This window comes from Arachis hypogaea, chromosome 8, assembly GCF_003086295.3.
Source record: "Arachis hypogaea cultivar Tifrunner chromosome 8, arahy.Tifrunner.gnm2.J5K5, whole genome shotgun sequence".
NCBI classification, from domain to species: Eukaryota; Viridiplantae; Streptophyta; class Magnoliopsida; order Fabales; family Fabaceae; genus Arachis; species Arachis hypogaea.
The window spans coordinates 11,120,032-11,132,927 of record NC_092043.1 but is presented as its reverse complement, the minus strand read 5'-3'; the positions used below and the strand labels follow the sequence as shown (position 1 = coordinate 11,132,927).

The 12,896-nt window shown below is 38.5% G+C and overlaps 1 protein-coding gene and 1 pseudogene across 1 annotated transcript in view; one reads left to right on the top strand and one right to left on the bottom strand.

The window, feature by feature from the left end:
- Nucleotides 1-4,778, top strand: part of LOC112706078 (WAT1-related protein At4g08290-like) — a 42,398-nt gene extending 37,620 nt beyond the window's left edge. The window contains exons 3-5 of the mRNA XM_025757173.3: nucleotides 3,873-4,281; nucleotides 4,384-4,535; nucleotides 4,610-4,778. Of these exons, the coding sequence (XP_025612958.1) occupies nucleotides 3,873-4,281; nucleotides 4,384-4,535; nucleotides 4,610-4,778 (730 nt within the window). The remainder of the gene's footprint in view (nucleotides 1-3,872; nucleotides 4,282-4,383; nucleotides 4,536-4,609) is intronic.
- A 1,145-nt stretch (nucleotides 4,779-5,923) lies between these two features.
- LOC140174660 (uncharacterized) lies at nucleotides 5,924-12,437 on the bottom strand (annotated as a pseudogene).
- Nucleotides 12,438-12,896: the final 459 nt, after the last annotated feature.

The window sequence follows — 12,896 nt, the reverse complement described above, 5'->3', positions numbered from 1 at the left end:
GGGATAATTTTGGGCATCTGTTTAAGCAAAAAAGAACCATCTTGAACAGGCTTCGAGGCATCCAAAACTCACCCAGATATGGGAAGAGTGAATTTTTGGATAGTTTGGAGGAAAGGCTCAATGGCGAGCTAGAAGCTATTCTTGATAGGGAGCAAACGTTTTGGCTCCAAAAATCGAGGGAGAACTGGATTGTGGAAGGGGACCGCAACACGCGATATTACCACACCAAAACCATCATTAGGAGGAGGAGGAACAAGATTTTAAAGCTGAGGGATGATAGTGGGGTCTGGATGGAAGACCACGAAGCTCTAAAAAGTCATGTTTGTCAGTATTTCCAAAACCTTTTCCAGGACAAATACCCTAGAAGAAATAGTGTGATCAACACCACAACCTTCTACCCCCCGATGGAAGATGGGGAGATACACAACCTGAGTCAATTCGTCAACAAAAAGGAAATTGAGGATGCAATTTTTGCTATGGGATCCCTCAAAGCTCCCGGAGATGATGGACTCCCGGCAGGATTCTTTAAAGAAAATTGGCAGGTAGTTGGAAGCAGTGTCATTAATTTTGTATTGGACTCATGGAGGAACCCAAGCGGCATCAAGGATGTGAATAACACTCTCCTGACTCTCATTCCTAAAGTGGACCACCCTGAGTTTGTGAATCAATTTCGCCCAATCTCTCTTTGTAATGTATCTTACAAGACCATAACAAAGATTTTGGCTAATAGGATCAAAACCACCTTGAATAACCGTATATCTCCTGCTCAGTCTAGCTTTATCCCGGGTAGAAAAATTCAAGATAACATTATTATCGCACATGAGATCATCCATTCGATGAGGAAGTCAGCAGCTAAGCATGGGCACATGGCGATCAAAATTGACCTAGAAAAGGCCTATGATAGACTTAGTTGGAACTTCATTGAGAGATGTCTTCAAGATTACTCAATACCTCCAGAGCTTATCAGTGTCATTATGAATTGCATTAGGTCGACCAGCTTTCAAGTTTTGTGGAATGGGGAAAAAACTAATGTCTTCTCTCCAACTTGCGGCATCCGCCAAGGTGACCCTCTTTCACCATATATCTTTGTCATATGTATCGATAGGCTGTCTCATCTGATTGAGGACATGGTAAATGAGGGGCAGTGGATTCCTTTCCGTGTTGGGAGAAACGGACCTCTTATATCCCACTTGATGTTTGCCGATGACATCATGTTGTTTGCTGAAGCTTCTCAGGGACAAATTCGTAACATCAAGAAATGTCTTGAAATTTTTTGTGAGGCCTCGGGTCAAGTGATCAATGCCCAGAAAACACAAATCTTCTTCTCAAAAAAGGTGAATAATGAGTGTAGAGAAATGATTGTTAAAGAGGCAGGCTATAAAGAAACAAAAGAGATTGGAAGGTATTTGGGATCTTATATTGTGGAGGGACGGGATAGCAAGAGAAATTATGGGCACATTCTAGACAAGGTGAAGAATAAACTCAAGGGATGGAAGCAGAAAAGCTTGTCCATAGCGGGAAGGGTAGTGCTAGCTCAATCTTCTATTGGCCCGATTGCCAATTTTGCGATGCAACACAGCAAATTGCCAAAAGGCATTTGCAGCAAAGTGGAGAAAGCTCAACGTAATTTTGTTTGGGGTTCGGACGAAAATCACCGCAGGGTGCATCTCATTAGTTGGGAAACCCTCTGTCTCCCGAAGGATGCTGGAGGCTTGGGGTTCAAAAGGCTGGAAGTGATGAATCAAGCCTTCTTGTTTAAAATTTGTTGGAATTTGAACGAAGATCCTGACACTTTGTGGGCGAGGGTGTTATGGTATAAGTATTGTAATGGGGACACTAATAGACCTCATAACCCTACAGTGGGATGCTCCAACCTTTGGAGAGCTTTGCAGCAAGTATGGCCAACCTTTGAGGAGAATATTGTTCACAGAATTGGCAACGGGGAAAATACCAAATTTTGGAAGGATAAATGGCTTAACATGGATGGGTGCCTTGCGGACCATATTAGGCCTAACGTGCAAATTGAAGATATGGATGCAAGTGCCCAGAATTATGTGAACTCAGAGGGAGAATGGAACTTGGAGGTGCTCAACTCTGTAATTGAGACAGAGTGCATTCCCTTAATTAAAGCCATCCCTGCCCCTAGACCCTCAGATCCTCCTGATAGCAGAGCATGGAAGAATTCCTCAGATGGAAGATTCTCAGTTAGAGAAGCTTATAAAGCTATTATCCAACCTCCTATTGGTACCAGCAATGTGTGGAAGAAGATTTGGAAATGGCACGGCCCTCAAAGAATAAAAATATTCATGTGGCAAGCCATACATGGTAGATTGATCACTAACTACAGAAGGAGTAAATGGTATGGGACTTCCCCCCTCTGCCATTATTGCACAAATCAAGTTGAAGACACTATGCATGTTTTGAGAGATTGCGAGGGGGCAAAGGTTATCTGGAAAAAGCTGGTTAGAAGCGAGTTAGCGTTGGAGTTCTTTTCCATTCCAACGTCTGATTGGTTCCATGAGTGTTTGAACAAGGATTGGGGTTGCTCGATTCAAGCGGAATGGATTAGTATCTATATGGTTGCTTGTTGGAGGATTTGGAATTGGAGAAATATGGAAATATTCCAAAGATCCTTCAAGAGACCAGTGGTAGCGTACAATCTTATTCAGGATTATGTTAACACCATTCAAAAAGCCTTTGAGAAGTATCTCGTTGGGACCAATACTCACAGGAGAATGACTATCAGTATCAAGTGGCAACCCCCACAAAGTAATTGGATTAAAATTAACACAGATGGGGCAGTAAAAGATAATCCAAGGAGGGCGGGATGCGGTGGTATTCTAAGAAATAGTGAAGGAAGATGGATCATGGGTTTTTCCAGAAATCTGGGTGTCTGTTCCGCACACCTTGCTGAGCTTTGGGGGGTATACACCGGCCTGGAAATAGCCTGGACGATGGGGTTCAGAAGAATTTGGCTTGATTGTGACTCAAGTGCAGTAGTAAACAGTGTCAAAAACCCTTCCTTGAAGAGGAATTCTGGGTCGGTCCTCTACTACAGGATCAGCGAGCTCCTTGACAGGGGTTGGCAAGTTAGGATTGAGCACGTTTATCGCGAAGCAAACGGTTGTGCAGATTTTCTCGCCAATCTTGGAGCGGCACAAGAACAAAGCCTCATGGTATGGAATTCCCCTCCTCCAGGGAGCGATCTTTGGGTACTTAGTGATATTACTGGCACCTCTTGGCCCAGAATGATTAATTTAGTGTAGTTCCTTTTGTTGTTTGGGCTTCTGGCCCCTTACCTTAACCAAAAAAAAAAAAAATATATATATATATGTATGACAAGTAATATCAAGCATGTTATAAATCTAACCGTGTACATATTTATTGAATGTATGTTTTTTAAATTGAGAGTGCTAGGCGCAACAACTTTTGTGATTTATAACTATCAAATAGCCATTAATGATGATTTTAATGGTGTGAGATTGGTGTGAGATTTCATCCAATAACTCACTTCTCTTTGTTGTTACATGCTAACTAAAATTTAATGAAGTTGTTGCCCCTAAACTTTTCCATATATATATATATATATGCATTGATGCACATCATGGAGAAAGAATACTAAAGTATTAACCTTCTAATTTTGGTAAGTGTTTAATTTGAATAGACCAGTTCTCAACCAGAGCTTCGCGTATTTGGGAATGAAGTACACTTCTGCTTCATTCACATCTGCTATTACCAATGCAGCACCCTCCATCACCTTTGTACTTGCACTTCTTACAGGGTAACATACCTGATTTTAGTGTGCACTTAACATTTTTGTTTTGTGTAACTGCATATGAATTATACTAATTTAATTATATATATATGAGAAGGTTGGAGCGTGTAAAAATAAGAGAGGTAAGGAGTCAAGCAAAAGTGATTGGAACGTTAGTAACATTTGGAGGCGCAGTGGTAATGGCACTTTACAAGGGTCCTGGATTCAACTTTTTTCATTCTGCCGCAGCAACAACACAGAACAATGGAGATGCAGGACTCGCTTCACACAAACACCAAACTGTTGGCGCTCTTTACATTCTCATCGGTTGTGTGGCGTTGTCTTCTTTCTACATATTGCAGAGCATAACGGTGGCGAAGTATAGAGCAGAGTTATCATTGGCCACATGGATATGCATGGCAGGAACACTGCAAACTACAATAGTCGCACTTGTAGCAGAGCGTCACTCTGGTTCTAAGGCTTGGGCCATTGGTTGGGACATGAGGCTCTTTGCTCCTCTTTACACGGTTTCTTCACTTTTCAACTTCCTCATTTATCAATCACTAATAAATTGATTGACTCATATATTTTATACGAATAACTGATGCTAATGTTGTTTGTTTATTTAGGGAGTGGTTAGTTCAGGAATTGCATACTACATACAAGGATTGGTTATGAAAATGAGAGGTCCAGTGTTCACAACAGCTTTCAATCCTCTTTGCATGGTGATTGTTGCTGCTTTGGGTTCCTTCTTCTTACGAGAACGAGTCTATCTTGGAAGGTAGGTATATATACATTTATTTATTATTTCATGAATTGCATATGACGAAATGAAATTGAATGTGTGGATTACAGTATTATTGGAAGCATCATCATCACATTAGGACTTTACTCAGTTGTGTGGGGAAAAGCTAAGGATCACAAACACCAAGAAGCTGATGAGGACACAAATAACTCATTGCCAGTAACAACTACTCCTGCTGCAAATGATGATTCTTCAACCACTAACAAACCATCAAGTTAGCACAAATTAGACGCGTCATAATCGTCTATTGTTCTTGATTCCATGCCGATCAGCTACAATGTGATACGTACTCTAGAGTAGAAGTAGTTAGTAGTTGATCTCGAACCAGCTTTTGCGATCTGAGCTTGCAGCGCTGTGAATTGATGAACATCCATGGATCCATGCTGTGAATCAACAATTTGCTTCAAGCGAAGGAAGAAAGTGAAGAGCAGAGAGAATGTGAAATGTTGAGATTGATAAAATGAAGCAAATTGCAGTTAGTTAGTGATGGAGGACAAGTGTTTGAAGAAATGACTGAATGAATTAAAATAGAAGGTAAGAGATATTGAAATATTTTTGGGTTTTCTATAATTGAAATAAAAGGAAAAGAAGAAACAATTCACAATGGTAATAACAATTGTTGTGGTGGAAGCTTAATAATAATTCACTGAAGTCACATGGAAGCAAGTGGCACCTCGAGAACAAAAGGAAAAAAAATTAGAAGAATAAGAAGGAGAGATAAAGACCTGTAAAGGAGAAGAAGAAATGCTTACACTCTCTCCTCTTCTATAAGATGTAATTCTTTAGTTTTGTAGGTATTTTTTGCTCTTTTTGCTCTTTTCTGTTGTCACAATTTCAGGGGCATTAGTCAAAATTTCAGGGACATTAGTCACGTGTTCACTTTCTTTAACAACATTATTTTCAGTCTAATTAACATAATCTTCCAATTGTACCCGTATTTGACCCATTTGCACATCATTACTCTCCCCATAAAATTCGACCTTGTCCACAAGATTGAAGGTTGGAAAGGCATTCCTGATATATGAAGCATCTTCCCAAGTAGCTTCTGAACTATGAGTATTTTGCCATTAGATTAAGAGTCGACGAATAGATTCCTAACCCTTTATTATAGTACGGTTTGCCAATACCTCTTGAGGATGTAAAATTGGACCAGCTTCAAAAGTTTTTTGAGGAAATAGCAGATATTGACAGTTTAAATCATCATGAAACTTCTTGAGGACCGAGACATGAAAAACAGGATGAATCCTCGAATGCTCAAGTAATTCCAGCTTATAGGCAACGTGTCCCACTTTTTCAAGCACCGTAAAGGGACCAAAATATCGGAGGCCTAATTTTTGGTTCTTCCTCAATTCAGCTGAGTGTTGTCAATATGGTTGTAGCTTAACCAACACTTTCTCTTCGGGCTCGAAATTAACATTTCGACATCTTTTATCTACCTGAGACTTCATGTAAGCCTGTGATTTCTGCAACGAAGTCTTAAGTCTATCCAAAAGTGAGTCTCTTTTCGACAATAATTGCTGCAACTGTGGAGGATCAATAGGTGAGCGTTCATACCGAGCAACTCCCAGTGGTTCACGACCATACAATGCCTTAAAAGGTGACATGCCAATGCTCCTATGATGATTGGTGTTATACCAAAATTCAGCCCATGGCAAGTGTTTGCTCCAGGTTTTAGGATGATCAAAAGAGAAACTGCGGAGATACATTTCCACACATCTATTCACCACTTTACTTTGGTAATCTGTGGCCGGATGATAAGCTGAACTCATGGCAAGAACAGTAAAAGGCACTAATGAATACTTTGTCTCGATCCGAAACAATGGACTTAGGCATACCATGTAATTTAACAATATTAGCAACAAAGCAATCAGCCACATTTTTACTAGAGAAATCAGCCTTTAACGTCATAAAATAAGCATATTTTGTCAAATGATCAACTACAACTAATATCACAGTGAAGCCATTAGAAGGTGGAAGGGCTGTAATAAAATCTATTGAAATATTCTCCTAAACCTGTTGCGGTATCGACAGGGGTTGCAATAGCCCACCCGAAAGAGTATTTTCGCTCTTTACTTGTTGACAAATCACGTAATGTCGCACAAAGTCCTTAATATCTTTATGCAAGTGGGACCAATAAAATTGAGAACTGATGCGACTTGTTGTCTTAACAATTTCGGAGTGACCATCTGTTGGTGAGTTATGAAACTCGTGTAAAATTGAGGAACCAAAGGAGTAGGAATATATAATCGTTCTTTCCAAAACAGCAGTCTATTTCTTACAACAATTGGATCTTGTTTGTGTGGCTGTGTCGCATATTTCTGTATCAACTCAGTGGTCGTTGCATCCTCATAAAGTGCTTTGCGGAGATCATTTAGCCAAGTATAAACCGGTTCTGACCATGCTATGTTGAATGACTGAGAAAGAGAATCAACCGCGATATTTTCATGCTTTGGTTTATACTGAATTGTGAAGTCATAACCCAAAACTTTTGGAAGCCATGCTTTCCTCAACACATCCTGGAAAACAGTGTTCATCAAACTTTGGAAGGTCGCAGGAGTATTGGTTAAGCCAAAGGGCATGACTAACCATTCATAATGGCCATGATGAGTTCTAAAAGTAGTTTTATAAGTGTCAGCCAGGTTGAGCAAGATTTGATGATAACCAGCCCGAAGATCCAACTTTGAAAAATACGATGCACCATGCAATTCATCAATTAATTCATCAACAGTAGGAATAGGAAAAGAGTCCTTAACAGTAATAGAATTTAGTGCTCTATAATCAGTACAAAAATGCCACGAACCATCTTTCTTTTTAACTAGGAGTACAGGAGAAGAAAAAGAGCTCTTACTTGGCCTAATGATTCCTTCTCGTAGCATATCTTTAACCATTGTTTCAATCTGCTTATTTTGGCTATGTGGATATCTATAAGGCCTCACCTTTACACGGTTTGCCCCTTCCAACAAAGGAATACTATGGTCATGGCTTCGATTAGGAGGTAAGCCCACTTGTGTTTGAAAAATTTGCCAATAAAATTTGAGAAGCACTACTAACTCTGGAGGTAAGTTCTCTGGCAATTGGTGGAATTTCTCATTTTGCCCTATCATATCAGTATTTTGCAATGTATAAAATTCTGCAATCGATTTTGTATGAGATATTCTTTTGAATTGGTGAAACTGAACCTCAGAAGGTCATTGCTGTGGATCCCCTTGCAATGTAATCAATTCACCTTCATGGTAAAATTTAAGGGTCTTGGTGCGATAATTATGAATATGGTCATCAAGAGTTCCTAACCAAGTTGTCCCCAATATTAAGTCTGCACCTGCTGCTGGTAACAAGAAAGCTAAAAATGTCAATGTATGGCCCTGAGCATTGAGAATCACTTTGTTGACTAAACCCTCTACATGAAGACAAACGCCATCACCCACCATGATTTGCATCTCAGCTGGCTCGATTGGTAATTCAAGAAAGTTAGCAATTCTAGGTTGAATAAATATAGCATCACTGCCTCCATCTATAAGAACTTGTATTGGAACACATTTCACAAAGCCCTAAAAACGAATTGTACCACATCCATCGCCTCCTTTAAAGACATGTAAGGATAAATGGTGAATCATTGGTTGTTCATCCACAGCAGGTTGTTCATCCACAACATGTTGTCCATCTAGAACAAAGTCAGTTAGAAGGTTTTCCTCTTCATCTTCCTCTACTTGCAAAATCATAAGATGTTTGTTAGGACAACGATGATTTAAAGTTAAGTGTTCATCACAATTAAAACAAATACCCTTCTTCCTCTTTTGTTGAATTTCCGCTGGAGTTAAGCGTCTAAATGGATGTTGTCTAGGTGCATTAGTAGGGCTTTTAACTGTTGGAGCTGGTAACAAAGGGGGCAAATTTTGTCTGAACGGTGTTGTTGAGTTTTGGTTTGGTTTGGTTTAGATGACGAAGAACCTCTATTATAGACACCAAAATGTTGCTGAGTTGATTTTGCAGGCACATATTTCTCCTCAAATAGACGAGCAAGAGACACTGCACGTTGTAAAGTCATAGGGTGAAATGCCAAGACATCCCATTTGATCTCTTGTTGAAGACCACTGATGAAACAATCAAGGATAGCATCTGAAACCAGACCAAAAACATGATTGACAAGAGAAGTGAACTCAGAGTAATAAGCATTTACTATCGTTGTTTGAGATAGCTTGAATAATGTAGCTCGAGGGAAATCAAAAGGGGATGGACCAAATTCAGATTCCAAAACACGAGCCAGAGAAGGCCCGGAATGGAATAGGTTGGCGCGCTGCATCATTTGGTACCAAGGAACGACATCGCCATCCATATGAATTGCAGAAATTGTAACGCGATCCTCATCAAGCGTGTTGTAATAATAAAAAAATTGCTCCGCAGGAAAAATCCATCCCAAGACATCGTGACCATCAAAACATGGAAAATCCAACTTCACATTACGCACCTGAAATGGGGTGCGAGGTTGCGGGACTGCACTGTGCACAGAGGTAGAAAATGCTCAAGCTGAACTTGTAGATTAGAGAGTAAGGTTTCTATGTGTTCAATGTGCTCTGACCTTGCTAAGAGCACTTCCATTCTATTTTAAAGATCAGTCAAGCGAGCTGCTAAATTGTTAGACATAACGAGAAGCAATGAAAGCACCAATGATGGAGGACAAGTGTTTGAAGAAATTACTGAATGAATTAAAATAGAAGGTAAGAGATATTGAAATGTTTTTGGGTTTTCTATAATTGAAATAAAAGGAAAAGAAGAAACAATTCACAATGGTAATAACAATTGTTGTGGTGGAAGCTTAATAATAATCCACGGAAGTCACATGGAAGCAAGTGGCACCTGGAGAACAAAAGAAAAAAAATTAGAAGAATAAGAAGGAGAGATAAAGACCTGTAAAGGAGAAGAAGAAATGCTTACACTCTCTCCTCTTCTATAAGATGTAATTCTTTTGTTTTGTAGGTATTTTTTTGCTCTTTTCGCTCTTTCTTGTTGTCACAATTTCAGGGGCATTAGTCACAATTTTAGGGACATTAGTCACGTGTTCACTTTCTTTAACAACATTATTTTCATTCTAATTAACATAATTTTCCAATTGTACACGTATTTGACCGATTTGCACATCATTACCCTCCCCATCAAATTCGACCTTGTCCACAAGGTTGAAAGTTGAAAAGGCATTCCTGATATATGAAGCATCCTCCCAAGTAGCTTCTGAACTGTGAGTATTTTGTCATTGGATCAAGAGTTGAGGAATAGATTCCTGACCCTTTATTATAGTGCGTTTTGCCAATATCTCTTGAGGATGCAAAATTGGACTAGCTTCAAAAGTTTCTTGAGGAAATGGTAGATATCGACAGTTTAAATCATCATAAAACTTCTTGAGGACCGAGACATGAAAAACAGGATGAATCCTCGAATGCTCAGGTAATTCCAGCTTATAGGCAACGTGTCCCACCTTTTCAAGTACCGTAAAGGGACCAAAATTAACATTTCAACATCTTTTATCTGCCTGAGACTTCATGTAAGTCTGTGATTTCTGCAACGAAGTCTTAAGTTTATCCAAAAGTGAGTCTCTTTTCGATAATAATTGCTACAACTGTAGAGGATCAATAGGTGAGCGTTCATACCGGGCAACTCCCGGTGGTTCACGACCATACAATGCCTTAAAAGGTGACATGCCAATGCTCCTATGATGATTGGTGTTATACCAAAATTCAGCCCATGGCAAGTATTTTCTCCAGGTTTTAGGATGATCAAAAGAGAAACAACGGAGATACATTTCCACACATCTATTCACCACTTCACTTTGGCCATCTGTGACCAGATGATAAACTGAACTCATGGCCAGAACAGTACCTTGCAACTTGAATAGCTGTTACCAAAAGGCACTAATGAATACTTTGTCTCGATACGAAACAATGGACTTAGGCATACCATGCAATTTAACAATATTAGCAACAAAGCAATCAGCCACACTTTTACTAGAGAAATCAGCCTTTAACATCATAAAATGAGCATATTTTGTCAAACGATCAACTACAACTAATATCACAGTAAAGCCATTGGAAAGTGAAAAGACTGTAATAAAATCCATTGAAATATGCTCCCAAACCTGTTGTGGTATCGGCAGGGGTTGCAATAGCCCACTCGAAAGAGTATTTTTGCTCTTTGCTTATTGACAAATCAAGCAATGTCGCACAAAGTCCTTAATATCTTTATGCATGTGGGGCCAATAAATTTGAGAACTGATGCGACTTGTTGTCTTAGCAATTTTGGAGTGACCACCTGTTGGTGAGTTATGAAACTCGTGTAAAATTCAAGGAACCAAAGGAGTAGAAATATATAATCGTTCTTTTCAAAACAACAGTCCATTTCTTACAACAATTGGATCTTGTTTGTGTGGCTGTGTCGCATATTTCTGCATTAACTCAGTGGTTGTTGCATCCTCATAAAGTGCTTTGCGGAGATCATTTAGCCATGTATGAACCGGTTCTGACCATGCCATGTTGAATGACCGAGAAAGAGAATTAGCAGCAACATTTTCACGCCCTGGTTTATACTGAATTGTGAAGTCATATCCCAAAAATTTTGGAAGCCATGCTTGCTGCTCTGGGATTTGCAGTGTTTGCTCCATTAACTCTTTTAGACTACGTTGATCAGTTTTGATAGTGAAACGGTGGTCCAATAGATAATGTCAAAACTTGGATAATGCCTTTGTAATCGCATGCAACTCTCTAATATATGGAGATTGTTTTTGCATTCGAGAGGACAATTTTTTTGAAAAATAGGCAATGAGATGACCATCTTGAGTTAAAACAGCACCAATAGCAGTGCCTGATGCATCAGTTTCCAAACAAAAGGGCTTTTGAAAATCTGGCAAGGCTAGTACAGGAGCAGTGGTAAGAGCATGTTGTAACTGTTTAAATGCAGACTCAGCAATCGGTGACCAAAGAAATTTGTCCTTTGTTAATTCGGTAAGTGGAGCTGCAATTGTAGCATACGACTTGATAAACCGGCGGTAATACCCAGTAAATCCAAGAAAACCCCTCAATTGTTTCAAGTTCATCATAATTGGACAAGAAAGAACGACTTCTACCTTGGAACTATCCATAGCAACACCAACTGCATTAATTATGTGACCTAAGTAATCAACTTGCCTTTCACCAAAGGAACATTTCGAATACTTAGCAAATAATTTTTTCTTAAGAAGAATTTGCAATACAGTCTCCAAATGAGATAAATGAGTAGACCAAGTAGGACTGTAAACCAATATATCATCGAAGAAAACCAAGACAAATTTCCTCAACACATCCTGAAAAACAGTGTTCATCAAACTTTGGAAGGTCGCAGGAGCATTGATTAAGCCAAAGGGCATGACTAACCACTCATAATAGTCATGATGAATTCTAAAAGCAGTTTTATAAGTGTCAGCCGAGTTGAGCAAGATTTGATGATAACCAACCCGAAGATCCAACTTTGAAAAATAAGATGCACCATGCAATTCATCAATTAATTCATCAACAGTAGGAATAGGAAAAGAGTCCTTAACAGTAATAGAATTTAGTGCTCTATAATCAGTACAAAAACACCACGAACCATTTTTCTTTCTAACTAGGAGTACAGGAGAAGAAAAAGGGCTCTTACTTGGCCTAATGATTCCTTCTCGTAGCATATCTTTAACCATTGTTTCAATTTGCTTCTTTTGGCTATGTGGATATCTATAAGGCCTCACCGATTTGTCCCTTCCAATAAGGGAATACTATGGTTATGGCTTCGATTAGGAGGTAAGCCCACCGGTGTTTAAAAAATTTGCCAATAAAATTTGAGAAGCACTACTAACTCTAGAGATAAGTTCTCTGGCAATTAGTGAAATTTCTCATTTTGCCCTATCATATCAGTATTTTGCAAGGTATAAAATTTTGCAACCAATCCCGTATAAGACATTCTTTTAAAAATCTTTTAAAACACAATCATTAAAAAATATCATGATTTGTTTTTTTTATTAAAAAAATGTTAACAATTTCACTATCAAAATAGAAATATTTTCTTAAAAATAATAATTTTATAATTTTAGTATTATTCGTAACTTCAAAAATACTTTTAAAACCCTCTATTTATATCAAAGTAATTTTTTTTTGTTTTCCTTTAGAGTAAATATCGACTTTTCTCTTTTTATCATATTATAAAAAATATAGCATAACAATACTATAATAATATAAATAAGTTTCTCTAATATATATACACACATACAGAATTTAATAAATTTGCATTGCTTAATATCTTATGATTTTAAAATGAATAAATTTTAAAATAATTTAGTGT